Below are 26,990 nucleotides of genomic sequence, written 5' to 3'. Positions count from 1 at the left end.
ATTACCGATTGAAAGGTTAAAAAGAATTCAGTTTTTTAGCAGAAATTACGTAGTCAAAGTAAAAATTGTCGAATTGAGCAGATTTCTTTCACAGATCAGTGCCAAATTTTTCAACATCGGTCAGAAGTGAATTTCTCGATTACTTCTTTTTGTCGAAAAGCTTTAACTGCTTCTTGTGGCGGCTGTTGGCTTACTGCTTTCAAGAAGTATTACACGTAAGACTTGAGATTAATGTTCATTCGTTTATTAGTTGTTAAATTCTATGGTCATCAAGGGACAATAAAGCTGTAAACACGTTCTTGTCTGTTTTCAAACTCTTTCTTTTTTTTTCAAGTTCGCAGGATAAATTTCCTCAACATCAAACTAGCAACTTTAACATCAAATAAGCTAATAATTCGCAAAATGCCTCCGGCAGTACTTAAGAACGGAAGAGGTGAAACAAAACTACTAGCAGACAAACGACAAGTTTTCATGAATGTCCGCGGGAGTGAAAACAAATACTGTATTAAGCTAAAATGACAGAAGAGATTTTTTACCTTATTTTGAAGTAACGTATATTGACTAAACCCAGAAACCAATCCAAATGTTTCAACTCGGTGTCGGTCACAGTCAAATGCATCCTCCACTGTTTTATATCCCGGCATCAGTAATAGGCTTTGTTTATAGCCAAGAAACCGGCTGCGGTTTTACGAATGTACGGAAGGTATAAAGTTGGTATAATTTTTAGCGTATTTTGTTCCTGGTTAGAAAGTCCATCCATGTAGCCGGTTGTTGTTTTGCTTCCTCAAGCATGTAGGCCATATCTGGGTAAAAAATAGAAACAATTATAACTCTGCAGAAATTTACTGAAAGACCACCAAACTTGGCAGGGACACAGAACTTGATGACCTTAACTCATGGCTGACCTCGTTTGTTGAAAATAGATTCACGTGACCGGTTATGATTGTTTCTTTGCCAAAAAAGAAAATAGAAAATGGGGTGCCGAGTTTATACAAGATGAATATCGATTAGAACGTTTCTCTTACTGTATGGTTATACCTTAAATGAATCTGTCCTGAATGATTGACTTCAATATTTCGTTACCAGATTATTTAACAAAAGAGGTCTCGTGACTTATTAAACTGTCTAATAATTTTTTAATAAAACCAAAACCTATGCCATTCAGGACAGATTCAGTTACTATACGATAGAAGCTACAAACACATATATTAAGCTTAGAGTCACAATGAACCATTCTTGCCCCATCTGACAATTTGTTTTGAGCGCAATTGTGACGTCATCAAACACGTGACCACTATTCTTTTGCCTTAAGGAATATAAGGTAGCTGTAATACGTCGATTACAAACTTATGGCCACTCTGGGGATTTAAAAAACATTGATTTCAAAGATAGAAAGTTTTAAATTCGCGGGGGGTCTTAAGTAAAAGATAAGCCATGCCTTATCATGCTTGAGTCCTCCTTTGCATGGCCACATGGTCTTTTTCAAGTTCAACATGAGCAAGAAAACAGTGAAAGCTGACAGAGCACAATATGGAGGTTGCGAAAACTGCGTAACAACTTTGTAGCATCATAACTTTCCACAACTGTTTAGATTTTCTCCAACAATAAATAACTGAACTTTAGACATTTTTCGGGTACTATTTGAACCATATCATACTGGCAAAAGTGACAGAAAGCAGCTGAGAAAAAAATCACTAAAGTTACGTGTCTGAGTACATATTCATAAAGTATAAGCTTTTTTCACTCATTCAACTGTAGCAACGCACGCAGCGCCACCGTTTTGGCGCCTTTTTGACTTTACATTGCTCTATTTACATGTGCAAGTACCAGAGCTGTGCACCTTGAACTCACACCGGATTTGACCGCCAAGTCATTTCTAAGAGTGCTCAAACGTTTCTTTGGAAGACGAGGGATACCCAACCTGTTTACCTCAGATAACGGGAAAACTTTCAAAGATTCAGAAGTTCAGAAGTTCGTTCTTAACAAGAACATTGACTGGAATTTCAAAGTGCCCACTGCGAGCTGGTGGAGCGGTTTTTTCGAAATCTGCGTCAAACTTGTGAAAAGGTGTCTAAAGAAAGTACTGGGAAATGCAAAGCTTAGTTATGAAGAACTGGAATCAGCCCTGATTGAAACTGAAGCGGTGTTAAATTCCAGGCCGTTAACCTATGTGTACAATGAGTTGTCAGAAGCTCCACTAACACCTTCTCATCTCGTAATTGGTCGACGTCTCTTGGAGCCACCTTCTGCTACCAGTGTACCTCTGAGCACTCTAGCCCGACGGGAACGATATTTGGAGAGTCTCCTCGCCCACTTCAGAAATCGATGGAGGAAAGAATACCTGTCTGGCATCAGAGAGTATCAGAAACTTAAGGGAAAACCGAGAAGAACCATTCAAATTGGTGACCTTGTGCACATATATGCAGACAAAACACCTAGACAGCAGTGGAGAATGGGGAAAGTAGAGAAGCTGTTGCGAGGAAGAGACAACGTTGTTCACTCCGCCGAAGTGGCTACGGTAGACAAATCTCTACGCAGGATTCGCATCAAGCGTCCAATTCAGAAGCTCTATCCTCTTGAAGTTAATGTGTTTGATGCATAAAGAGCCAGAGGTTTTTAGCTACGAAAATAAGACCTCGGCACCCCTTGGAGATACCAGACAATTTGCCTGGTTTCTCCACGGGACGTCAAACAACTCGGATCATTCCAATGTTATAGAATCCGTTTTGCATTACTTCTGTTTCGCTTGCGGCGTTAATTTTAACGCGAAAGTGTTATAATCCTTGCGCCTAAAAAATCTTTTCTGCGAGCTTTTAATTAAATTTCTTTCGTTGATATGACGTGTCTGCAAACGGATCCCACGTTACATGTTTTGCGGCAGTCTGCTGGAAAGCGATGAAATTTAAACCGGGACACCCAACAGTTCAGTAATGGAATCTTTTCGCAGAAATTGAGATTAAAATGTAATGAAGGAATCGTGAACCACACAGGAATAGAAGAAGGCAAATATGTCGTTAACACTGGGAACTGTGACCAACTTAGAGATCCTTGGAAAAACGGAAAATTTTTCAGCAAAGGAATATAATCGATCCAATTAGTCGGCTCATTCATATGCGTACTGCAAATTGTCGGCCTGAGCTTTTTTTTTTTTTCTCAGATCTGTTCGATTTATAAATTCTGCTGCTCTTTGACAGATTTCATTTTTAGCAAGGTTTATACAAGCAGTTCCATTGCGATAAAGTTTTATAAACCGGGTCGATTTTCGTCCACTTATTCACTTTCTTAATGTGATAAATCGTTATGCGTAAATCAACTCAGGCTAAATCGGCCAAACAAAATTCGGCCCAATAAATCGGTACGCGTGTGCTAACCTTGGGCTCACACAAGTACTAGAAAAGGCTACCAAAAGAAAATAGAATTACAAAGAATAACTTACAAGCAAACATTTTATTTAATTAATTAACGGTTTTACTTTATCTCAGCTCATTTTATAAGTCAGTTTAAACCCCACAATAATTAATTACAGTACCCTTGATCGAAACCCTGCGGCATATGCTGATCATGAAATTATTTTTCCTTCTTTCATCCCTAAGGGATGGGAAAGAAAAGACTCATTGGACCAGTCACTGATTCTCAATATCAACAGATCATTATAATGAGTGTGAAGACTCAACCCTATGCACCCCTCCCTCGGTTTCTCTTTGAAAAAAAAAAAAAGTAAAATATGTTTTACAAAGCAAGAATATATATTATACGTATTCTAGCACAATAAAAAGATAAAGGCAATCATCTACCCCAGTTCGGCCCAGCCTAGTCAGGCTCAATAGCGTTTGCCAACCTTGGTCCGGGATTCTGGACTGTAGTTTAAAATATAGTAAGGTCCAGTCAGGGACACGAAGTGACTGGAAAAAATCAGGAGCACTGTCCCCAAGCATCACCTCAAACGCTTGCTTTGGCCCACTTTTTTCGACCAATTTTTCCGCTAAGTCCCTTAGCATTTTAGCCACTTCGGGATTGTGGACCTAACCAGCGATTGCTGATGCAAGCGGCAGCTGGTACTTTTCGCGAACATCGCTGATCAAGGTCCACACTAGGTCGTCCGGAAATTTCCCTGATTTTGCCTTTGCACTCGTTGAGGGCGGTGAGCAGTCGGTTTGCGCTTCGTCTCGAAGGGTTTTCAACTGCTCGACTGCTTCTTCAAGACTGGCGTTAAGCTTGATATTTTCCTCAACGACGTTTTCAATATTAAGCCCAAGCTTAATTTCGTTTCGTTGCATGGGTGGTTCTGGTTCAACCACTACTGGCTCACGTGGACTTGGTTGCTTTTCTGTTCCGATCTCGATAGCGTTCACGGCTTCGATCAACGAAGCGTAGCTATCACGTTCACTCGGTTTCACAGTTTTCCTCAGAACTGCGCACAAAATGCCGAATAACGAGGCAACGGGAACGACTTCTCCTCTGAAAGCTCTCTGATCCAAGTCCCCGCCATTTTGGATATCGGAGATCTTCACAGAGGTGAATTCTGTTGGAAAACACGCTACCAAAGGGCACCTGGCAAATTTGGCTGGCTGACCGCCACATACCATAGAATCCATTAAATACCACGGTCTTACCGGGTCGCTAGCTAGATGCAGTCGACGAATGTCGAAAGCCTCAGCGAAAGCCTCCATGTCCTTGAAGACGGAGCGCGAAAATGATCTTGACCAGAATTCATGAAATCTAACCTCCTAAAAAGTCAAAAAGGCAAATCCCACCCCCAAAATGATCAGGCCGTCTCAACGGGAGATTGTACGAAAAGCCATGTGGAAAAGCGATAAATTAGTTGTGAAAACTCTGGTGGAGTCCCAAACCGCAAACGTAGTATGATGATGGTTCAGAGCAGGAGTATGACGTCACTCCTTAGCAACCGGCTAGAGCACATTTTTCAACTTCCGGTTATCTCTGGCTCGTGATGAGGAGCAGCTGATATGGGAGCTGTCCAGTGTGACAGAGCAAGGAACATTTGTGTAGTCAGAGATGAAGATATTCCAATTGTGGTTACTGCATCTTAACTTTCAGATCTAAAACTCTGATGATTGACTCCGTCAATCAGGGGGGAGTGTGTTGGAAACGAGTAGGGACTGGAACTAGTCAAATTCGCACGTGATCATTTTGTATCAGATTTCTCGGATAGATTCTTGTTTTGAGAATGGGACTCTCGAAGGAACTCTGGAACTATTACTTCTAAATGTAGCGGAATTTATCTTGTACGTCGTGAGTAGCTGAATTCTTTCTCAAGGAATGTTATCATGTAATCGTCGAGTTTATCAAGGATTAAAGAGTTTGGTCAAATACATCATGGTTACCCTAAGTTTTCTTTTTGGATTACAATAGTCCTTGCTAACATCTGCTTTTCCTGTATACATCTTATAAAGAGTTTGTAACTTAACTTGACTATAGATATGCCTACCTTTAGGATATTTCACTTTTTATACAATTTTTACTCGGCAATGACTTTATACAGTTTTATTTTTAGTTTAAGTGATTATCTTTTTAAATAGTTTATGCACAACATAATTTTTAAATTGTATTGTTTAATGTAATTGTAATGCGCATTTGAAAACTTCACGTTGACATTTAAGCAATATAAATTAATGATAGCCATAAACTGCTGAAAATACCTAAATATTAGGAGGCACACACAGTCCACGGCCAATTCTTATCAGGAGCGGAGAAGACGGTTGAACCTGCAATCAAGCTCTTGATTTTTAAGAAGGTCTACAGTTGTAAGGTAATGACGTTCGGAAAGCGCAAGATTCAAGGCACTAATGAGCAGTTCTTTATATCATCATTCTGATTCATTACCATCCTTTACTCCAGTCATTATTCCAAGAAAACGTCATTATTAAAATGAAACGCCTTGGCGTTTTTTTTTTTCTTTTACATAGCCTTGGCGGAAGTTTCGACTTTGAAGTCTTTATATCGTGCGTTGGCTAGGAGTAATGATCGGAAATTTGGTCACCTTACACGTCAAGAAATATCACTTAGCAGGAACTCATTCATTGAAGGGCTATCAATTGTGAACATTTTTATTAAAACTGCATTATTAAAGAAGATCGTTTAAAAAGCCCAAGAATACTTTCGTTCGAAACCGAGTGCTTCCTTTTTGATCATGCGTTTTTGTATTGAGTTTTAATTGAACTTGGTCTGAACTTTCATAATAATGACGTCATATATATGGTAAATCAGATCAGACGCTCGAACGAGGCTAGGAATTTATGCTTGAGATTACCCGGGCTTTATTTAAAGTAAGTAGAAATGTGGAATTTTGAACCATTAGCTGTTAGATTGATTCCAAGGCATAGTAGCAGCTTTTTAGTTCAGTGTGAGGAAATTTTCAATGGCACTGCTGTTAGGTATCAGTTGTCAGTTTGTTTTAACACGTATAGCGGAAATCGAAAATGAAACTGAAGTTTGCGGTTGAAGGGGTTTTTCCTGCCTGTAAGTACTTCCGGTTGCGTGATGAGACGCCTTCAGGCTAGCGTGACTCTGTATTGACTCAACTACTCATGGCGGGCATCGAAACTGAAAGGTGTCCGCAAAACGACAACAATAGGCCACCAGCGCTCAGTATTATTATTCCAAAGTTAAGCGAAGTTAAAGTAGTCACAAAATCCTGGAAAGATGTCGAGCTACCGGTAGATATACTGCTCCTTGTGGTAAAGGACTGCGACTTTCTATGCTGTTACTATTATTTGAAAAATGTCTTCAGAAGCTACATTAGAGGTCTTCCCCATGTATACTTTGGTGATTTGGGTGAAGGCGCGGGAAGAAAACTGAAAGTCGCTTTGACCATGTGCGCACAAGGGGGAGGGGAGGTTGGAGGTACCGTGATCGTGCTGCCGAAAGCTTTTGAAATATTACGACCAAAAGCAGTTTTTTGTGTCGGTTCTTGCGCTGCACTTGATCGCGAAAAAACCAAACTAGGAGACGTGGTGATTTCAGCAAAGTTAACCACGTATGCACCACAAAGAGTAACAGCAAATGGAGTCGAGAAGCTTGGTTATACAACTCCAGTAAGCAGGGATATTTCTGCTCTCATCACAACAGCCGCCTTTGGTTGGCAGCCACCGCTGAAGGACCCGGAAGTGAGAGAAGTGAAAGTGCATTCCAATGGTGAATTTCTGAGCGGACCAGAACAAGTTGAATCGGCCTGGCGACGAAATGAGCTTGTCAGTTTATATCCCAATGCCCTCGCAATTGAAATGGATGGGGATGGTAAGTTTTGGAGTGTATTATTTTGCCTCCTCAAAAAGGTTCTTCACTTTGTAGCGATATATTAGGTCCTCAACTAGAACAAATCAAGAAAGAACGTATAAGTAAGTAAGTAAGTAAGTAAGTAAGTAAGTTTATTAACGTGACTAAACACTTAGCTAACCAGCTACTTTACAGGAATAGTCACAAAATAAAATAGTAATAATAATAACAAAAGGAAAAAGTAATGAAAATGATAAATGAAAATACTGAAAAAGATGAGAAAGATACTATTTACAATGTTTCTAAGATTATTGAATATATAATATAAAATTGTATAAAATGTTTTAAAAATATATCAGCATTTGATTACAACATGTAGCGGCCGGCCAAATCCGTATCTAATATCTGTTTCTTGAACAGTTTGTAAGAGTCCGCTTTTCGGTATTCATTCGGTAGTTTATTCCACAGGTTGTCTCCTTCGTATCTGAGTGATTTAAGTCCGTACTTAGTCGTATTTACTTTTGGTAATGTCAAGATTTTGTCTCCTCGAAGATTATAATTACTTTCCCTTAATTCCACTAGATCGCATAGTGATTCTGACACGCCCTGCCTATTAACTACTTTGTATACAGTAGTCACTATCTTTGCCAATCTTTGATTTAACAACGTTTGGTAGCCAGATTGTTTAAGTAGCATTTCAGTAGCATTTCATACGACGAGCTATAATCTCTATAAACAAATCTCAGTGCTCTTTCATTGAGTTTTTCTAACTTAGTGGTTGCGCTCTTGCTGCAGAAGTTCCATGTTTCTGCGCAGTTATTGAAGTGCGGTACAATGAACGACTCAGGTACAGCTTCATACGCGTCTCGAACGGCAGCATTTTCTTCATCCTTCTCAGTACAGCCACTTGCTGACTTACTCGACGACAGATCTTTGCTACGTGTGCATCAAATTTTAGCTTTTTATCAATCGTAACACCAAGCAATTCCACCTTTTCGTTTAAAGGGATGACTGTGTTTTTGCATACAAATCTTGGTAGACCAGTTCGTAGATTGCCGAATACGATAGCTGTGTATTTGCTGGGATTTCTTTGCATTTTGTTCTTGTCAAACCATTCATCAATCCTTTTAAGATCAGTGCTAATAGCCTGTTCGAGTTCCACTTCATTATTACCCGCGTAAAATATTTGAGTGTCATCAGCATATGTGGATAAAGTGGTGTTTTTAGGCACTTCATGCAGATCATTCATAAAGATGTTGAACAGTAGGGGCCCTAAAATAGACCCCTGTGGAATCCCTTTCGTAACTGGTTGCCATGAGGAATGCTCGCCGCCAAGTCGGTACACTGTTCATCCAGCAGAAAGAAGATACAGCTAGGTGTAAAATGGTTTGTCTAATTGTCGCCATAAACTAAAGCCCTATTCACACCAACAAAACATGTTTAATTAAACCAGGTTTAACAAAATGAAAATTGGTAACAGAAAACTGAACCATTGGCTTTCACACAGGATTCAAGTAAACTTTAACTTATGCTTTCATTTGTGTTAAATCTGAAGTCAACAAAAATCCGAAAGCAGCTTTTATGAAGGAAACAATCTTAAACTGTATTTAATTAAACAGCTTTTAAACGTGTTTAAGTCTTGGTGTGAATGGGGTATAAGTTAACTTTTCCAGTTTTTAAAAGACCTTAGACATTTTGCGTTAGTTACATGACGTGGTTGACGCAATCCTAGTGTCACGCAACAGAAGCAACAAACCTTGTACGTAAGCCAGGCCACGAGAGAAACAAAATATTTCCACGTGGCCCAAACGGAACTGCCTTGTATCTCTTGTAGCAAGAGCATTTTGGGAGGAGGAGAAATACCGTGGAAACAGGTTCTGTAGTTACTTTCAAATTTTCCCTTCCGACTCATGTTTCTGTGGGAGTCTTTTTCAACACAACTATAATTTTCTTAAAAATATTATTTTAAATTTTCCATTTTTCTATATTGCCTTATTAAAACACATATCTTATCCTCTAAATGACTGTCTTAATATTTAGAGATCGCCAGTTAATTGACATTTGTTCTTTGTCCTTCTCACAGGTGTTTTTTCAGCGGCACATGATCTGAAAACAGAATGGGTTGTGATCAAAGGCATCTCTGGTTATGCAGATAGCAGTGCCTCGTTAACTGAAGACTGGATACCTTTTGCTAGTGCAATGGCAGCTTCCCTTGTGAACAAAATGCTTAGTGAGCCCATGGTGTTTGAACAATGGCCTCATTACCAAAGTAGAGACGCCAACACAAGTGAAGGTACTAATCGCTCAGGGGGAAGGGGGAGGGGGGGGGGGGGGCTCTCGTGTGAAAGGGGCAGGGATGCTCGTCGTCTCGCTGAGGGGTGTAAATTTCGGATTTTGGTCTCACTTAGAGTGTTCTGGGTAAAACGCTATTATATTTAGCTGTGAAGGTCTCGTTTAGGGTTGCACGCCAAAAGTTACTGTATTTTTTTATTTGTCAGTGTTTTAAAATGGTCTCTTTTTGGGAACAAAAAAGCTTGGGCCATGCCCAGATTGGTCTCCTTTAGAGGTTTCATTCAAAACTTCCGACGAGCATTCCTGCCCCTTTCATATGAGAGTCCCCTCTTGGACTAATCGTGCAGCTTATAACAGTAATTGAACTGAGTGGAATGCGATTTGGTCTGAAATCATAGGCGTGAATGAGCGTGCAGCGCAAGTTTGAGTTGAAATCATGATTTCAGACCAAAATTTGCACAATTGTCAAATAAATATTAATATTTATTTTAATAATTTATTTATTTATTCATTTTCATTTTGATTGGTTAAAAAAAGAATGTGATTTAGAGCAAAAAAAATAGTGCAATTTGTGACTAAATGGGTGTAATAAATGGTTCAAGAAACTATGTATTTAACTGTACAGCTGTGTATAATTTGTGGTACTAAACTAATGTCTCAGTGAGGAGCCCATTACCCGAAGTGTTTGTGTCATGATGGTGTTTTCACCGCCTTATTTAGTTTAATAGATTGAAGTTCTCACAAATCCAGTCTCCCACAGGAGGCCCCCCCCCCCCCCCCCCAGAAAAATAAATTAAAATTTCAAATGACGGCACAGACAAGGTCAGTTATTCACGTGTCCAGCCGTCTCTTCTCGGGGAGGAAAGCCGGACCCAAGGGAACGTCAGAAATCAAGCCTACTTTCTAACCCAGTCTCAAACTTTGCAGAATTCTCATGTGGACCAAATTTACATGTTCACGGGAAATAGTATTCCTCAGTGCGTGTCTAAAAATAGACTGATCTTTGAAAATTCTGAGCAAAGGCCTAGTATGGCAATTGTACCCTCCTGGTAATGGGCTCCTGTCTCAGTCAATTCTAAGCTTGATCAATCCAATCCCACCTACCCTTCCCCAGGGCATTTGACTTATAGATAATTTATTAGTTTTTCCTATTTGATGCTATTTTAAATTTATAGGCCCAAACCATGCTAGAAGTCGTCCTTTAATAAGAAATGGGAATATTGGAGATTTGTTTGGGAGTTTGTTTCAAACATTTGCTGGCAACATTGAAAGTAACCAGGTAATCTTTCTTGTTTTCTGAAAAGTAAAAGTTTCAATTTTCATTACTGCAACTTAAACATACAGAAGGGTGTTAGTAAAAATGCAGACTCAGGCTTGGCGTCTCTTTTTATTTTAATTATTTTTTCTTTTTTTTTTTAACCCAAATGCCAATTTCTCATGATTCATCAGCAGTGCATCATTGCAACATCTTCCCATAAAAAGGAAAATATGAAATGCAGTGGAGCTCATTTGTCAGGGACATCACTGCAAACGGTCCACGTCACATTTCAGTCAAGGCATATCAATATAGAAGCTGGAAAATTTCTTTTCTCGTTTGTGAATAAAGAGTGACTAGCCTATGTGACTTCCTTGCACGTGTTTTATAGCCTTTTTAAATCTAACTTACACAAGTATGTTTTTTCAGAGCTAAATTGGTTTTTAAAGGCCTGCTGGGAGTAGCGCAGGCCTTTTGAAAACCAATTTAGCTCTGAAAAAACATATTCCTGTTAGCTAGATTGATAAAGTACCCACTCTGGCCTGCACCGCTTTCTCCTTTTTTTTCTTTTTCTTCCTGTTTCCGAGTTTTTGCTCCTTTTTTTCTGAAAGAGCATCTGTGGGCCCAGGAGGGACGGGGGGGGGGGGGGGGGGGACTGAAGAAAGTTTTATACAGGGAGACTTCACCCCATGGTTCAAACCCAATCCTTTTATATACCATTATTGGCAGGAATGGTAACCCTTTGTTATACCTTCCATAGGAAATTGGACCCCTTTTCCATACCTACAGTGGAAACACTCTATCTGTTTTTGTTGGATCTGTTTGAGATGTTTTGAAAGGCCCTATTAAATACCTAAATGGCAGTTTTCCCTACTCTTTTCTATGCTTCAGCTCATGAAATCCCCACCCTTTTATATACCTCCATCCTAAAAAAAGGTATCCCCTTTCGGGTGGAGCCTCCCCATATAGTCCATTATAGGCAGTGCCCCCACCCCCACCCCCACCCCCCGGGTCCGTGTGGGAGATGGCATGAATCATGAATTGTAATTCAACCATTGGTGATTTATTTTCCTCTTTCAGTTAAACTATGAGGGACGAGTCATCCACTTTGCCTCTCGAGGCAGAATTCATTCCTGGAGCGATCCTTGGGTGTATGATGCTACAGCCCGGGATGTGCAAAGTGGAATCGAAGTTAAAGCACGTCACTATAATACCAGCCAAGAGGCCATTGATCATGCAGTGCAAAAACTCATAGATAAACTGCGGAATGAAGGGTTTCTTGCGGAATAAAGCACTATATACCATATTGGTCGCACTTTCCGCGAGGACTTGTCTGTGAATCATCATGCAGATAACCAAAGCATATGGTAATCTTGAATCTAAGTAAGACAGAGCCAATATCTCCAACATCAACTCCAAAGTACTCGATACAGCGATATTCGAGTTTCCCTTAGTATCGATACTCTCGAGCAGTATCGGTTTTTTGGATTCACTATGTATACTGTTTGGTACTACTCATTACTATTTGGAAGATGTCAAAGTTAAGTGTGTTCTTTAAACTCTGTTTCAAGGAATTTCTTGTAAGGAGTGCAATCCATTCGTTGCTAAGCAGTGTGTTGCAACCCATTCATTTGCATGCTCCGGATGTATCCGGCACCAGGACTCGTAGACAATGATCATGACGTCACAGAGGTCTCCAACAACAAGGATAGCAGCGGTATAGGCCCAGCCTTAGCATAAATGAAGCTGTATTTACTGTCGCTGTAAACAATACTCACGCTACAAGCAACCCTAGGTAGCCGACTCCAAGCGCACACACCGAGAAAACTTCTGGCAAGCCACGCTATATAATGTTATTTTTGTTATCGTATTTTTTTATTTAGAAAATTTTTCTAAAACCAATGAGCATAAGTAAAACAGCTGCGTACGATTTTTTTGAATGATGCCACAAATTTGATTGCGATTTTTAATGCGACCAGTTGAGAAATGATGAATCCACTAAAGGCACCTTAATCGGTGCGTTCTGCCCAGCACAATATTACAGCAAATCGTCGTAAAATCGCAAAGCAACGCGGGTCTTGCAGAGGACGTCAAAGAAATGTGCTCACTTTTTAACGCACGTGCAGAATGATGGTCGTGTTTTCGTAAGGTCCATATAAGACATTTACATGATGGCGTCATTTGACTACAACTACCGGAATCCTTCAGTTCTTTGTTTTCTCCTGCTAATTAGAGCTATTGTTCTTTGCTCTCTACTGGGATTACAAAATTTGAATTTGAAAAGGAAAACAAAATGAATTCTGGTAGTTGCAGTCAATTGACGCCATCATGGAAATGGCCTATTAGCTGAGTCAAAAAGCGGGACGCATACTATGAAAATGCATGACATTTTATTCCTTTTGTAAATTACAACTAAAGCATTGTATATAAAGAGCGAAAACTGACGTTTATAAAGAATTCAATTCTGTCTTGTCTGTAAATTAAAATGATTGTCAAAAAGTGCTTTCTACGTTAAATTGATAGGTAGCTATAAGCCTGTATTAATCATGCATCAAATGAAAGTATGGTACAATAAAGGGGATGATTGTAATTATTTAGCCATTTATAATGTGCAGTTTGTATGAAATAAGAAGAGATAAGACATTGAAAAAGACTTGCAAAAATGTGGTTAAGCTGCAAAGCTAAAATTGTCTCAAGGTTGTCCCGGACTCCGGCAATAATAAAGATTGTTAGCGCGCTTAAAAATGTCAGTTGTTAATGGTTCACCGTCTTCTTCATTTGTTGATTTGTTTGATTGTTCGATATTTTCCAGGTTTTCAGTCAATTAAACGATGAAATAAACTTGAACCGGACAACAGATTAACCCATCCCGCCTTAGGGAGAAATCACTTTGAAATTTTGCCTGAAAGAAATAGGAAAACATTTTCAGATCTCTCAAAGAGTTAAATAAAAACATACCAGCGGTAGGCCCCGGAGTATTTCCAAAGCTGTTTTTATTTCCCCAAATCTGTATCAGTGTTTTCATTAAATCAGTTTAAACATGAAGAAAAACATTTCCCTTATAACAATGATAAATTTATCGTGTTTCCATGGAGTTCCTTCAGAGTGCGTGCTCATTTTTAAAGAAATAATAAATGTTCGAAATCAGGAAATGCTACCGCTCTTCTTTACCGTTATTAAAATTACGGACAGCTTATGGAAAGAGAAGGGGTGAGGATTTACAAGTGGAGAGAATTAAGGAAAGTTTAGGAGAGGACGAGAGAGGATTAATGAGACCTTAGTGGAGGAGGAGGAGGAGGAGGAGGAGGAGGAGGAGGATAAGGGACGACGACGACAACTACGAGAACGATGAGAAGAGAATTCAGGAAAGCTTAGGAGAGAAAGAGAGGAATTAATGAGGCCTTAAGGCCCGGTCAAACGATTGCAAAACATCCAACATTGTTAGACGATGTTGCACAGTGTTGAACGAGGTGGCAAAACGAATGTAACATGTGATGCAACACTTGGATTCAAGGGTCTGGGACCAAAATCTACCCAGAATCCTTAGAAAACAAACCCGCGCCATATTGGTTTGCCCAAAAAATGGCGCGAGATCGATCTGAACTGAGCACTTTAGTTAAACTCGATGGAGTATTCAGCAGAGCTGGTGGGGTCGAGTATTTACAGATAAAATAAAAGTAAATGGAAATTAAGTATTAACATCAAATCACAAATCTAAAAACATGTTTAAACCATATGCTATATACATTTAAACTGTGGCTTCAAATTCCTAATAATATATACAATCATCGTCTTTATACTTAATTAAAGCGGCAATTGGACCAAAATTTATTTTTCTAATGTCAAATTTTGATAGCAGACGTTTAAATTGGTTTATCGACTGACCTACGGGTCGGACCATCTTCTCGCTTTTCACTTACTCCCTTGTGCCCTTTCTCTTCAAATCGCTTGCATTTAAGCTTTAGTCGTGGAGAGTTTCAAAACTTTGTTCGTTCACCATACTGTGTCTTGAACACTCATGCCGCAACGTTTGAGGTAAATGTAAAAATAAATCATCGTAATGGATGTAGGTACCCGCAAAGTCAGCTTCCAACAATGTTGGACGATGCTGCATTAACATGTTGTATCCTTGTTGGCCGGGCCTTTAGGAGAGAAGGAGGAGGAAAGAGTTAAGGAAAGCTTAGGAAAGGAAGAGAGAGGATTGATGAGATAACATCTTATGATCGGAGCGGGGGATGACGACGACAACGATGGCGAGAGGTGTAGAAGGAGAGAATTAATGTTTAGGGAATTTAAGCAACGACGACGACAGCAAAGAGAACGCCACTGGTCGCCGGTTCCTTTAAGTTTAATTAGTAAAATCCTTTATCGCTCTGCACGTACGTTATACACTTTGGTCCATTTCTTTGCCGTTCTCACTGCAGCAAAACAACAACGTGAGATGAACAAATTCAATGTTTACGGAGAACGCAAGCACATGAAAGTCCCCTTTCTTTACTTGAACGCCTTCCTTAAGCACCTGGATAGTTCGTCCACATTGTACAAGTGGACGACGTTAGGATAAACGCGAAGTGCCTCAAACGACGTTACGTTATTTCTTCAATGGAAATGACGTTTTCATTGCATTGCGTCCTCGTTGCTTAGGTTGTCTCATGAAAGCTTAGGAGAGGAAGAGAGATGAATAATGGGAACTTATGACGGAAGGACGACGAGAAGAACCCCGATGAGGAGAAAGAGGAGAAGAAGTGAGGAGGGAGGAGAGGATCAATGAACGCTTAGGAAGAGAATTGAGAGGAACAATGAGACCTTGAAGATAAGGAAGACGACGTCGACAACGACGATGACAAGGAGGAGGAGGAGGAGGGGGAGGAGGAGGAGGAGGAGGAGAGAAAGGAGACTTGCGGAAAGAGAGAGGAATAATGAGACGTTATTAGAGGAGGAGGACGAGAAGAACGATGAGGAAAAGGAGGAGAAGAAATGACAGGAATAATGAGACCGTAGGAGAAGAGGAAGACGACGTCGACAACGGCGGTGGGAAGAAGGAGAAGGAGGAGAGAAAGGAGAGGAAGAGAGAGGAATAATGAGACCTCTTGAGAGGAGGAGGAGGAGAAGAAGAAGTGAGAAAAATAATGAGGCCTTAGGAGAAGAGGAAGACGACGTCGACAACGACGATGGGGAGGAGGAGGAGGAGGAGGAGAGAGTTGAGGAAAGCTCAGGAGAGGAAGAGAGAGGACTAATGAGACCTTACGTGAGGAGGAGGAAGAGAGAATCAAGGTGTCGTTGTATATTGACCTTTTCCGTAGCTGTAAGCTACGCTACAGCAGAGATCAAACTTGAAGAGCCTTACTGCACATCCGGTAGTTCATTCCTTTTCCTTCCCACATGTTAGGGAACTTTAAAGGCGAGTAACAAGTGAAATCCCTTTAATTTTTCAGTTAAAATTATACGTTAAAACTATTCCTCGGTTTTTTCTTCTTTCATCCTGTTTAATTTATTTAAATGTATCATTTTTCGTATCCCTTTTTTCTTAGATAACTCAGTTCCTTCTAGTTTCTATTTAAATGGTCTGTCTGTAATTTCGGAGAACTACTTTGCTCTGCACTAGGTCATTTTTAGTGTTTCAGTAATCATAATCTCATTGTCCATGAATGCTTACTTGTTTAACTTTTATTTTCTCGGCGTCATTTCTCTTCATATAATTTGTCCTTTAACAATGTAATATACAACAATTTTTAGATTTAGCATTTTCTTAATTAGTACCTCCGAACCCGTTGGTCTTGCCCAAACGCAAGTATTCCTTTTTTTAAATTCTTGACATCCTTTTTCCTACTGTTTGGCTGATTTCAGTCACCATGGAACTTCTTTTTCAAAATAAAATAATGTTCTCTTTTAAAATTTTTTCTTGGCATCTTTTCACAGAATATACATTTCACCTATGCTAAGTTTACTATTTTAAAAGATGATTTGAAGACCCTTACCGCACATCCATTTTCAACATGAACCCTTGGCGCGGTAGATTGGGCGACCACTCCCCACGTTTCGTCGTAAAATAAAGTTATACTTATACTTATACTTATACTTATACTTATACTTATACTTATACTTATACTTATACTTATACTTATACTTATACTTATACTTATACTTATACTTATACTTATACTTATACTTATAATACTTATACTTATACTTATACTTATACTTATACTTATACTTATACTTATACTTATACTTATACTTATACTTATACTTATACTTATACTTATACTTATATACCTGCTCCACTAAAACCTTAAATGTGGCTACTGCACATTGCAGTCATGTTGTAGAGCAAGGAAGTATATCATTCCGTAAAATGAATTTACACGAGCACAAAGCTACTATGTCCATGCTGTTCCTTTTATTTTGCATCTAAAGGAATGTTTTTTGATCATTTTTCATTAATATTTGTCACAATTTGGCATTTTTTTTCTCTTTCGAATTGTATTACCTTTAACACGAATTACAGCTTTTCTTCTTTGTTGACACAACAAACGTGCACGTTTGTTACAATTTTACATGGTACAACTAACTTAATTTGTTCATGTTCATTAAAAATTTGACTCCCATTAATTTCTTTCTTCACGAGTTTTTTTTAATTTTTTAGTGAGACGATTTTGAGGAAGGTACTAGATGTTGCTGCAGTAGACAACTGAATCATATCCATACTACTTCCTTTCCCCTCCTTTTTTATACTGTACTTCAGTGTTTTTCATTGTTCGACATATGGGAGCTCAGTTTGCGAAGAAGAAGCGTACAACTTGTAAAAACTAAAACTTTCAATTTGTAAACTTCTCCTTCCCAGACGAAGTTCCCCTAGATAGTCCTGTTCCATCGATTTTTTTTGCCACAAATGTTGACAATTCTTCAAGACATTGTTAAAGCGATATTTTATGAAGTGCTAAAAAACGAGTCCATCGATTTTCTTTTTAGGTTAATCTGCGTCCGTCCGCTCATTGCCACTTCATCGTTGAGTCAACTGACCTTAGTGACAACCATAAAAAATATTAAAGAAGTGTGCGCTATAATAATAACTATAATATGCTAAGGATTCGTGGTCTTGTAACGTGAAACGTTCAAAACTAACGAATCACGAATTGAGATCGGAAAAATTCAGGCACCAGGGAATTATTCAATAAGCAGAAAGCGCCACAATTTGCATCAAGGAATCAGGGACAAAAACAAACCTATGAATTCCGGCAGCGAAAATCGCAATATTCTGTTGTTGATAATGCGAAAGTCAGTCAAAGCTTTGTATAGATTTCAGTGTTCCCATTTAGATCTTGTGATCGACGTTTTCTTGCAGCGAAATAATCATGTTGGGTTGTTTTCAACTTTGGGAACTTAACCGTGAAGTTTTGCAAGACTTTACGTTGTATTTGTGCTTAAAAGAAACAAAGCGCATGGTTTTTGTTTGCTAATCTGTTTGTTGAGCAAAAGGGGAAAAAATTACTACATGCTATTGATCAACCATACTAACATTTGTGCATCCATCCAAACAATTTGGACGAAAAAAGATCGTAAAAAGAAAGCCACTTTCAATTTGCAATTATAGACAAGAATATGATTTTTTGGAAATATTTTAAAAAGCTGCTCCGACATGCAATTAACTAAAAGGGCTCGGAAGAAAGCGAATTGAATTGCATTATATATAAATAATATTGTTGTACTTTTTAAAATAAGATGTCAGTAAGTTTGATTTAACTGTAATCGAGAATGCTCTCTGCAATGCCTGGAAACAAAGAAAACGTAAACTCGTGAGATTTCATAAAAGATTTACTAATTGAATCAAGGAAAAAAAACGCCAGTCGATCTAGTCTGTGACAAGAGGGCGCGCTTTCAAGCAACGACGACGGTGACGGCAACAACAACGCCGCAAAACCGTGAATAGGTTTAATTAGCAGAAAAAAAATCGCTCTGCACGTGCGTTTCAAATTTGGTACGTTACTTTGCCGTCCTCTGCCGTCCTTTGCCGTGGGCACACTATGGTGCAATAGACCCTTCCAGGTTATCACTCGGCGGCCATGTTGAGTGTCGGGGGAATAAAGAGCTTTGTTTTTGCACGGCAAGCCTCGGCCAGACGCGAACTCAGTGCGAGGCTTGCCGTGCAAAAACAAAGGTTCTTATTCCTCTGAGAGTCAACATGGCCGCCGTGTGATAAAGGACTATCATTCTCTTTCGATGCTTACGGTAACTCGAACGCCACGTCTACCAATTTGGTTCCTGGGTAGTTCGCTGTTTTTTGTACAAGTTGCATGAGTTGAAGAAATCGCGAAGTACCACAAACAAAACAAAGTTACATTTCCAAGTGAAGTTTACTTTGCCGTCGTCGTTGTCGTTGCTTAAACCGCACTTACACTAGCAAGTTTTCCTTGACAAATTTTCCCTTGACAAGTTTCCCTTGATAGTGTAAATGGAAAAATATAACAAGTTTTTCCTTGACAAGTGTCCTTGTTCAAAAACTGGCATGACGGTATTTGCTAATTTAAATAGACCTTTGTCACTCGGCAGCCATGTTGAGTCTCAGGAGAACAAAAAGCTTTGTTTTTGCACGGAAAGCCTCGCACTGAATTCGCGTCTGGGCAAGGCTTGCCGTACGAAAACAAAGCTTTTTATTCTCCTGAGACTCAACATGGCCGCCGAGTGACAAAGGTCTATTACTTGACAAGTGCACTTGTCAAGGAATTTCCAAGGCGTTATTGAAAATTTAATCTCGTGACCAGAAAATTGTAGACAACTGCAAAACAAACATTCTAGAATACAATGTTCTTGGTTGGTCTTCCACGATAAATGTTCAGTCAAATATTTCATATTGTCTCACCGTGTTCTTCGAAATCTGATTCATTTCTTGTGGTAAAAAGTTTCTTCTTCATTTTGATCCTGTAAGAAAGAACACACATTACCAAATAACCTTGATGATACAGAACGGAAAACAAAACTGGTGTTAGTACAGAAAACTAAAAAGGGTTAATTGGAAAACATCGAAACGGGTGGAATTAAAATAAAGTTGATTTTTTCCATGCTGGTCATCCAAAGCCAGAGACATATAAAAACTGAATAGTTTCATTGAACAACTGTATAGACCTCGCTTTCAAAAGATAGTCCAACCTCGCCTTACGATCGTTCACACCTTAATACCAACACCTAGATATTTGAAGCAGGGTGTAGGAAAGACGCAGTCTGACAGCACTCGCCTCCCACCAATGTGGCCCGGGTTCGATTCCCGGATTCGGCGTCATATGTGGGTTGAGTTTGTTGTTGGTTCTCGTCCTTGCTCTGAGAGGTTTTTCTCCAGGTACTCCGGTTTTGTCCTCTCCTCAAAAGCCAACGTTTCCAAATTCTAATTTGATTAAGATTATTCAATATCAAGCACTTTATCATGAGCCTTTGGCCCGGGAGATTGCGCAAGCACTCCCAATGTTATTGACACTAAATAAATTACTTTACATTATAGGTGGTTTGCATCGCCGCCATGTTGGTGGACAAAACAAAAGGACATTTGCTCACATAATTTGCATAAAAATGGCATTTAACTCCTAGAGGAGAGAAATCTTATTGTTCCTGTCCACCAACATGGCCACCATGATGTCACATGCAAACGATCAATTGTATGGAAAATTCTCACTGACTTCTTTTCAGCCCAAACAAAACCTGATACAGTCATTTTTCTTGTGTGAAAACCTCTGTTAACACACGGGTTCCTCTATCAAGCGATTACTTCTACTTACTGTAAGAATGGACGGCACATGCGGATGAGGACACTCAACTTTCGTGTGGGCTTGTGCAGAATACAGCTTTGTAAACGATCACTGAAGCTGAAGGAAAACAGAAAAACACTTCTTTGCACCTCTTTTGTGAAACTAAAACTGCACGATAGTCAAGCTAGAGTCCGCAGCTGGGGTCTCTTTCGCTAGATGAACATTGTATAGAGATCCAAGCGACCCATTCTCATGGTTGCCTTCTCACAATGGCGCCATCATATTATCATTAGTCAGTGTATATAGACCAAGAGGAGAGGCGAACGAATTCATTTAAGAAGGCAAAATGAAGCGCGCCTGATTTACCTGATCAACAAAGTTCCTTGCAGACATATTTTTATGCAACTTTCGCAGACGATATATCAAAATCTTTGTCAGCGTGAGACCCAGTCATAACGGGCTGGAAGGTTCCCAGGCTTTTCGAAAGAACAAAACAATGAAATGGACCACAGTCTGGGAAAATTTTAGACAATTCGGTGATCGAGTTTACCTGTATAATTATCAATTTTATCGCTTACCTTTCCTTCAGCAGTTTGTACAATTTTCTTCCAATCGAATGACAAGGAATATCTGTTAATCCATGAATTATCAGCACGAAGTTATCAGTCGTTACCTTAGCATCGATAAAGGCTTTAGAATAGCTATGAAAAAAGAAACAAAATATGCAGTGGGAATTGCTGTAATTTATCAGTTGCAAATAAGGGAAAAACTAGATAAATTACATTCCCCTTAGCAAGAGCTCTTGCTAAATCAGTGAATGACTCTGCAATCAGTGAAATATTCGTTTGTGAAAGTTTTGATCAATTTGGGGTACGAAAACGTTTGTTGGCTCAATACTTACAAGTTCAGTGCATTGATGGTTTCTTTGAAGCATTCCTTGTCAGGGAAATCTGTCTTGCTTGGAAGTTTTGAAGTGTCCTTGATAATCAAGTCATTGCCGCTTACATCCCAAAGACCTAAAACAAGAAATTAAGTTAATTGTGTAGACGGAAATATTTGGCAGTGAATAGGCCATTTCCGAGTTGCTGTGAACCTCATCATCAAAGCGAGTTTTATTTGTATATGAATGAAAGCAAATTTTCATAACAAAATCTTTGCACTTAGCCTCGCTTTTATAATGAGGTACACAGTTTGCGCGCGCTTTACAGATTCTGTAAGCGATTCTGTTAAGCGCGTGCTAGGGTTGTGGTAAGCAAATGCTATCGATCCCTCGATTTTATACCAAATGGATCAAGGTGAGTTTTGCTCTTAAAATAACTCAGTTTCTCGTTTGTGAATCCTTCTTCATTTATCACTGAACAAAGAAAGTGAGTTCACGAAGAGCTAAGGCCTTTTGCACGCTTATCATCTTTGTTGAGAAAATCTAATTGAAAGCCACGCATGCGCAATCGCCTAAAAAATTGTGACTGGTTGTTTCAATGGAAATAAACAGTTTTCTAAGGAAGCGCTCGTTAGAATTACGTGAAATTAGACAAAACAGTAGTTCTCTAAAAGTGTAACTCGCCTACAAACAAACACCAAAATCTAACATAGGGTATCTTCAAAAAACATTAAAGTGAAAAACGAACATTTACAGGAGACCTCTCTGTTAAAATTACATGAAAGCAGGGTCGCTATGTCGGTATTTTTTGAGTTTTTCTGGATACAAAAAATGGAAAAAATCTAGCGAGTGCATTTTCTAAAAATTAAGGAAAACCGTTATTTGTAGACGGTTAATAGCTTGCTGGGTTGCCATGGCAACGGCACCTTGCTCAACAAGAAGTATCAAAATTTATTCTTTCTTAGTTAATCTTGCACCATGCTAATTTCGGGAACCCAGAAGTAGGTAGTTTCCAAATGATGTTTACTAACACTTGTATACTGGAAAACTGTGTTCGGCCACAATCAACGAATCAGGAAACGGGAATTTTTTCAAGCGCGGGCCGAAAATATGCACTGCAGTACTGCTGGGAAAACTGGCACTGAATGCTTTGATAAGAACAGACAAGTATCAGAGCAGGGTGATAAAATACAAAATAAATCCTTCGTAACTAGGAACGAAATAGGCAAGGATGGAAACAGCTCGCTTATATGACAGAAAAATTGAATGGTAGACAATTTCTGGCCAATCAGAGGTCGGGAATTCACACTATTCTAGGACTGGTCTCAAATTAAGTAGCTTCCCATCTCTTCTACTCATTGGGCTTGGTAAAGCAAATGGCAGCTGTGCGATATCCTCAACCACTTGATGAAGTCGGGAGAAGCCAACACTACCGGGCTGGCGATATGATAATTTTCTTGTTCCAGAAATTCTAGGGCATGGATCGATATCCAGCGGCTAGGGTGTTAAGGATAGTTTCAATAGACCTTCCTCACACGACGGCCATGTTGAGTCTCTGGGGAATAAAAAGCTTTGTTTTTGCACGGAGAGCCTCGCACTGAATTCGCGTCTGGTCGAGGCTTGCCTTGCGAAAACAAAGCTTTTTATTCCTCAAAGACTCAACATGGCCTTCGAGTGATATGGGTCTATAGGCCATTCCCGAGTTTCCGTTAACCTCAGTATGAATGTGAGGCTAAGTGCAAAGCTATTCATATGAAAATTAATTTTGTTTGCATATGAATGAAAACGTATTTTCATAATAAAAACTTTGCACTTAGACTCACTTTCATAATGAGGTTTACGGCAATTCGGAAATGGCTTATTATATGGGCTTGTTTATGTAATAAGAATCATTTCTGTAACATATTGAACGCCATTCTTACCTGTAAAGAACAGAAAGTCTTTATATTTCGCCTCAAGCGTTAAACTTGCAGTTTCTAGTTCCGTCAAAGCTTTTTGTCTGAGCTGTTTGCCCTTGAACGCTAGAAACAATAATACTGATTAGCATCACTTCACAGCCTTGTTTCGACGTTACCTCTTACCAAAAACTGACAGCTGTAGTTAAATGTAATTCCAAATGTTAAATTTCTGTGTAATAGTGACGTCAACTGACCATGGAATTAAAAGTTAAGAGTTGAAGATAAGTGGTAAAAAAAATGCTTAACTGACATGCTCCACGCATCCACTCCCTCCCCACCCACAATTCTTTTCTTCGTTACCACTTGCAACCAAGACAATAGCAAGAAAATGTCAACTACGGAAGTGAGCTTCGGAGTACGTATAAAGTGATGAATGGAAAGACAGAACATTAAACGTGAGAACGATTGATGTTGCACTTCATGAGACTTACGTCGATTGATTTCCTTCGGGGATACCTTTCCTCCTCTCTTTCTCTTTCTACCGTGATGTTGGTCCTAGAAGGACAAATAAAACAAACACAAAGATTGTCATTTCAAAGAGTCACAAACCCTATAGCCTAGTTTTCACCAGCGGCGCAAGTACAAGCGCAAGCTAAATAATGTTTATTTCACCGTGAAAACGGCCTCGACGCAAGCATAAGCACAAGGATAAACATTTTTCTTTATCTTGTGCTTGTGCTTGTGCTTGCGTCGCGTTCGTTTTCTCTTGACATAAAGCTGTTATGTTTGTGCTTGCAGTGCTTGGACATGCGCCTGTGCTTGCGTCGCAAATGAAACCAAGGCTTAAGACCATTACATGCACGCATTCTTTAAAAATAATCTAATGAATGCTCACGGTGGTAAGTACACTCGTACTTGCTCACTCCTTAGAGCTGAAAAAACGAGGACTTTGTATTGAAAAATCAAATCTCGTATGAAATTTCTAATGAAATTCCAAAAAAAAAAAAAAAAAACCAACAAAGAATTGAACAAACGAAAAAACAAACAAACCGTTCAAAAACCCCAGAATATTACTAGTGAAAAAGGTTGGAAAAACAGATAAGCTACAAAAAAGAACCGGCGGAGAAATGTAACAGAAGTGTAATATCTACTTACTGCAGACTTCACTTTGGTTGTCAATAGTTTTTCACTCGTCTCAACTTGAACTTTTGGAAGTGAAGCGTTTGACACAGCTACTCTTTCCTCAGATTCCATTTCTTGTACGTATACAACACGATTCGTTACCGTCTTACTCGAGCTGGATGCCTAGACAAAGACAATGTTGTTCTTAATATCTTATAAAGCACATATTCAGTGATCAGAAATTGTTTTTCTTGGCGTACTTGAATTGCTGTTTTTATTGCTGTTTTATTAGATTAACAAATGAAAGAAAGTAAACGACAAAAGAAACAAAGAAACAAGAAAAATAAATGAAAAGACAAACTACAAACAAGAAGCGACTTACATTGTATGTTCCCACTCTAAGTGTTCATATAAGTGCGTTATATGTGGAAAACCCGATCAGAAAAGAACGAGAGATGACAAGAGGGCTGAAATTAAATACTCTTCGCGTGCGCATAAATCAGAGAAATTCACGAGAGCTGAGATGCGAATAAGAGTTAAATGAGAGCGCATGGGATTTGAGGTAAGAGAGGGAATGAGAGTTGATTCAAGCGCATAAAAGATGAGAGTTGTTGAGAGCGCACAAGAGTTGAGGAGGGAGAAGACATGAGAATTGACAAGAGCGCATGAGAGTTGACGAGATCAGAGCGCACAAGAGTTGAGGAGGGAGAAGACATGAGAATTGACAAGAGCGCATGAGAGTTGATGAGATCAGAGCGCACAAGAGTTGAGGAGGGAGAAGACATGAGAATTGACAAGAGCGCATGAGAGTTGATGAGATCAGAGCGCACAAGAGTTGAGGAGGGAGAAGACATGAGAATTGACAAGAGCGTATGAGAGTTGATGAGATCAGAGCGCACAGGAGTTGAGGAGGGAGAAGACATGAGAATTGACAAGAGCGCATGAGAGTTGATGAGATCAGAGCGCACAAGAGTTGAGGAGGGAGAAGACATGAGAATTGACAAGAGCGTATGAGAGTTGATGAGATCAGAGCGCACAAGAGTTGAGGAGGGAGAAGACATGAGAATTGACAAGAGCGCATGAGAGTTGATGAGATCAGAGCGCACAAGAGTTGAGGAGGGAGAAGACATGAAAATTGACAAGAGCGCATGAGAGTTGATGAGATCAGAGCGCACAAGAGTTGAGGAGGGAGAAGACATGAGAATTGACAAGAGCGCATGAGAGTTGTTGAGAGTGCACAAGAGTTGAGGAGGGAGAAGACATGAGATCGCAAGTCAGTTTTTTAAATACTCATTTGCTTTCGGGGACGATTTATTGAAGCTTATTTATTTATTTATTTATTTATTTATTTATTTATTTATTTATTTATTTATCCTTATCGGGGGTAAGTTTGTTTCAGACAAATAAATCCGTGCATCCTTGAAGAATTTGTTAAAAGTCTCATCTCGACTGAAATCAAGTGCTATAAAACAGAGGATTTCTTTATCAATTTAACGCCCATGGGGTTCAAATTAGACTTCCTATTCTCCATATTTCTCAGACTAAAGCGTAACTAATCCAACAACTGAGAGAAAACAATGCAAATAAACATACCTCCATAGTTTTGATAACCACTGTTTTCAGTTGATCACAAGCGAGTGCTTTTCCTTAGTAAAATTCGTTTGCCTTCTTTTCAGTTTTGAACTGCGGTTTGACAAAAGCGTTTTGCTTTACGGACGTCACAATGCCACATTAGAAATCATGATGATGAAATCGATATTACTCTGATTGTGACTTGAACGATTTGAAGTGACACAGTTGTACAGACTGAAAGGTTATGTGTAACAAGATGAATTTATTAACAAAGCTATCATTTATTAGATAAAAGCAAAACAGTAGCCCCAATTTGAATAAAGGTGAAAATAAAAACTGTCTGAATAAAACTGGTGAAGCTATCCACGCGCGCGGAAATTTAACATTCAAATGCACGCGCAAATAAAATTTTCGGTGGGTGGGTGGAGAGGGGGATACTCTTAACTACTGATCTGGTGTTGTTGTTGAGACATTTAAAAAAGGTATTATGTTGTACGCAGTTTTTCAGGGTTTTGTGACGCTAAATTGGTGGATGTATAAGGGAGAACATCTTATTTGTAAAACTCGTCATTGCGCAAGCGTACCTATTGCCAGTCCCCAACCGCGCATTAGGAAAAAGGGAAATGAGGTAGAGTTGAGATTTTTCCCGAATCTGAGATTATTCAGCCTTCTGTAGTAATTGGACTCAAGCAATAAGCGTTTACACAAAATAGAAATGCCAATGTAGAAGATGTTTGAATGTAAGTACCATGAACTCAAAACTTTAATAGTAATGCGAATTTAATCTTGATGATCGTCAACTATTGGCTGTGTTTGCTGTGACCAAACGTATACTACGTTTGAGTTTTCGGGGGGAGTTGTTTTTCGGTTCCGCGATAACGTGATGTGGCAAATGAATCTTGAGAACACAAGCGGCAAAAACAGCTTATCTGTGGAAGAGAGACGTTTCCAAGGTATAATGGTTAGGAGCTATCCATAGCACCAATGTGGTAGTAGTC

General features: G+C 39.2%; 3 protein-coding genes across 3 annotated transcripts in view; 1 reads left to right on the top strand and 2 right to left on the bottom strand.

The window, feature by feature from the left end:
• LOC146473356 (uncharacterized) overlaps positions 1–4,823 on the bottom strand; it is a 7,354-nt gene extending 2,531 nt beyond the window's left edge. The window contains exons 1-2 of the mRNA XM_085118584.1: positions 3,795–4,823; positions 1–803 (exon numbers count right to left, since the gene is read on the bottom strand). The exon at positions 1–803 is cut by the window's left edge and continues 924 nt beyond it. Coding sequence (XP_084974710.1) covers positions 4,023–4,670 — 648 coding nt within the window. The 5' untranslated portion in view covers positions 4,671–4,823 and the 3' untranslated portion in view covers positions 1–803; positions 3,795–4,022. The remainder of the gene's footprint in view (positions 804–3,794) is intronic.
• Positions 4,824–6,338: 1,515 nt separating this feature from the next.
• On the top strand, positions 6,339–13,376 carry LOC146473355 (uncharacterized). The gene is made up of 4 exons (XM_085118583.1): positions 6,339–7,257; positions 9,320–9,529; positions 10,704–10,807; positions 11,864–13,376. Exons 1-4 carry the CDS (start codon positions 6,549–6,551, stop codon positions 12,071–12,073), a joined length of 1,233 nt encoding a protein of 410 aa, XP_084974709.1. The 5' UTR covers positions 6,339–6,548; the 3' UTR covers positions 12,074–13,376.
• A 2,666-nt stretch (positions 13,377–16,042) lies between these two features.
• LOC146473354 (uncharacterized) lies at positions 16,043–26,116 on the bottom strand. The gene is made up of 10 exons (XM_085118673.1): positions 26,014–26,116; positions 24,454–24,603; positions 23,790–23,853; positions 23,323–23,421; positions 21,422–21,536; positions 21,099–21,221; positions 20,551–20,637; positions 19,644–19,702; positions 17,052–18,554; positions 16,043–16,861 (listed from the first exon to the last, which is right to left on the bottom strand). Exons 1-9 carry the CDS (start codon positions 26,017–26,019, stop codon positions 18,523–18,525), a joined length of 735 nt encoding a protein of 244 aa, XP_084974799.1. The 5' UTR covers positions 26,020–26,116; the 3' UTR covers positions 16,043–16,861; positions 17,052–18,522.
• Between the last annotated feature and the right edge of the window lie 874 nt (positions 26,117–26,990).

Source organism: Pavona decussata, unplaced genomic scaffold, assembly GCF_977016875.1.
Source record: "Pavona decussata unplaced genomic scaffold, jaPavDecu1.1 SCAFFOLD_94, whole genome shotgun sequence".
In the NCBI taxonomy this organism is placed as follows: domain Eukaryota; kingdom Metazoa; phylum Cnidaria; class Anthozoa; order Scleractinia; family Agariciidae; genus Pavona; species Pavona decussata.
The sequence above is the reverse complement of the archived record's forward strand: the minus strand, read 5'-3'. Positions and strand labels throughout refer to the sequence as shown.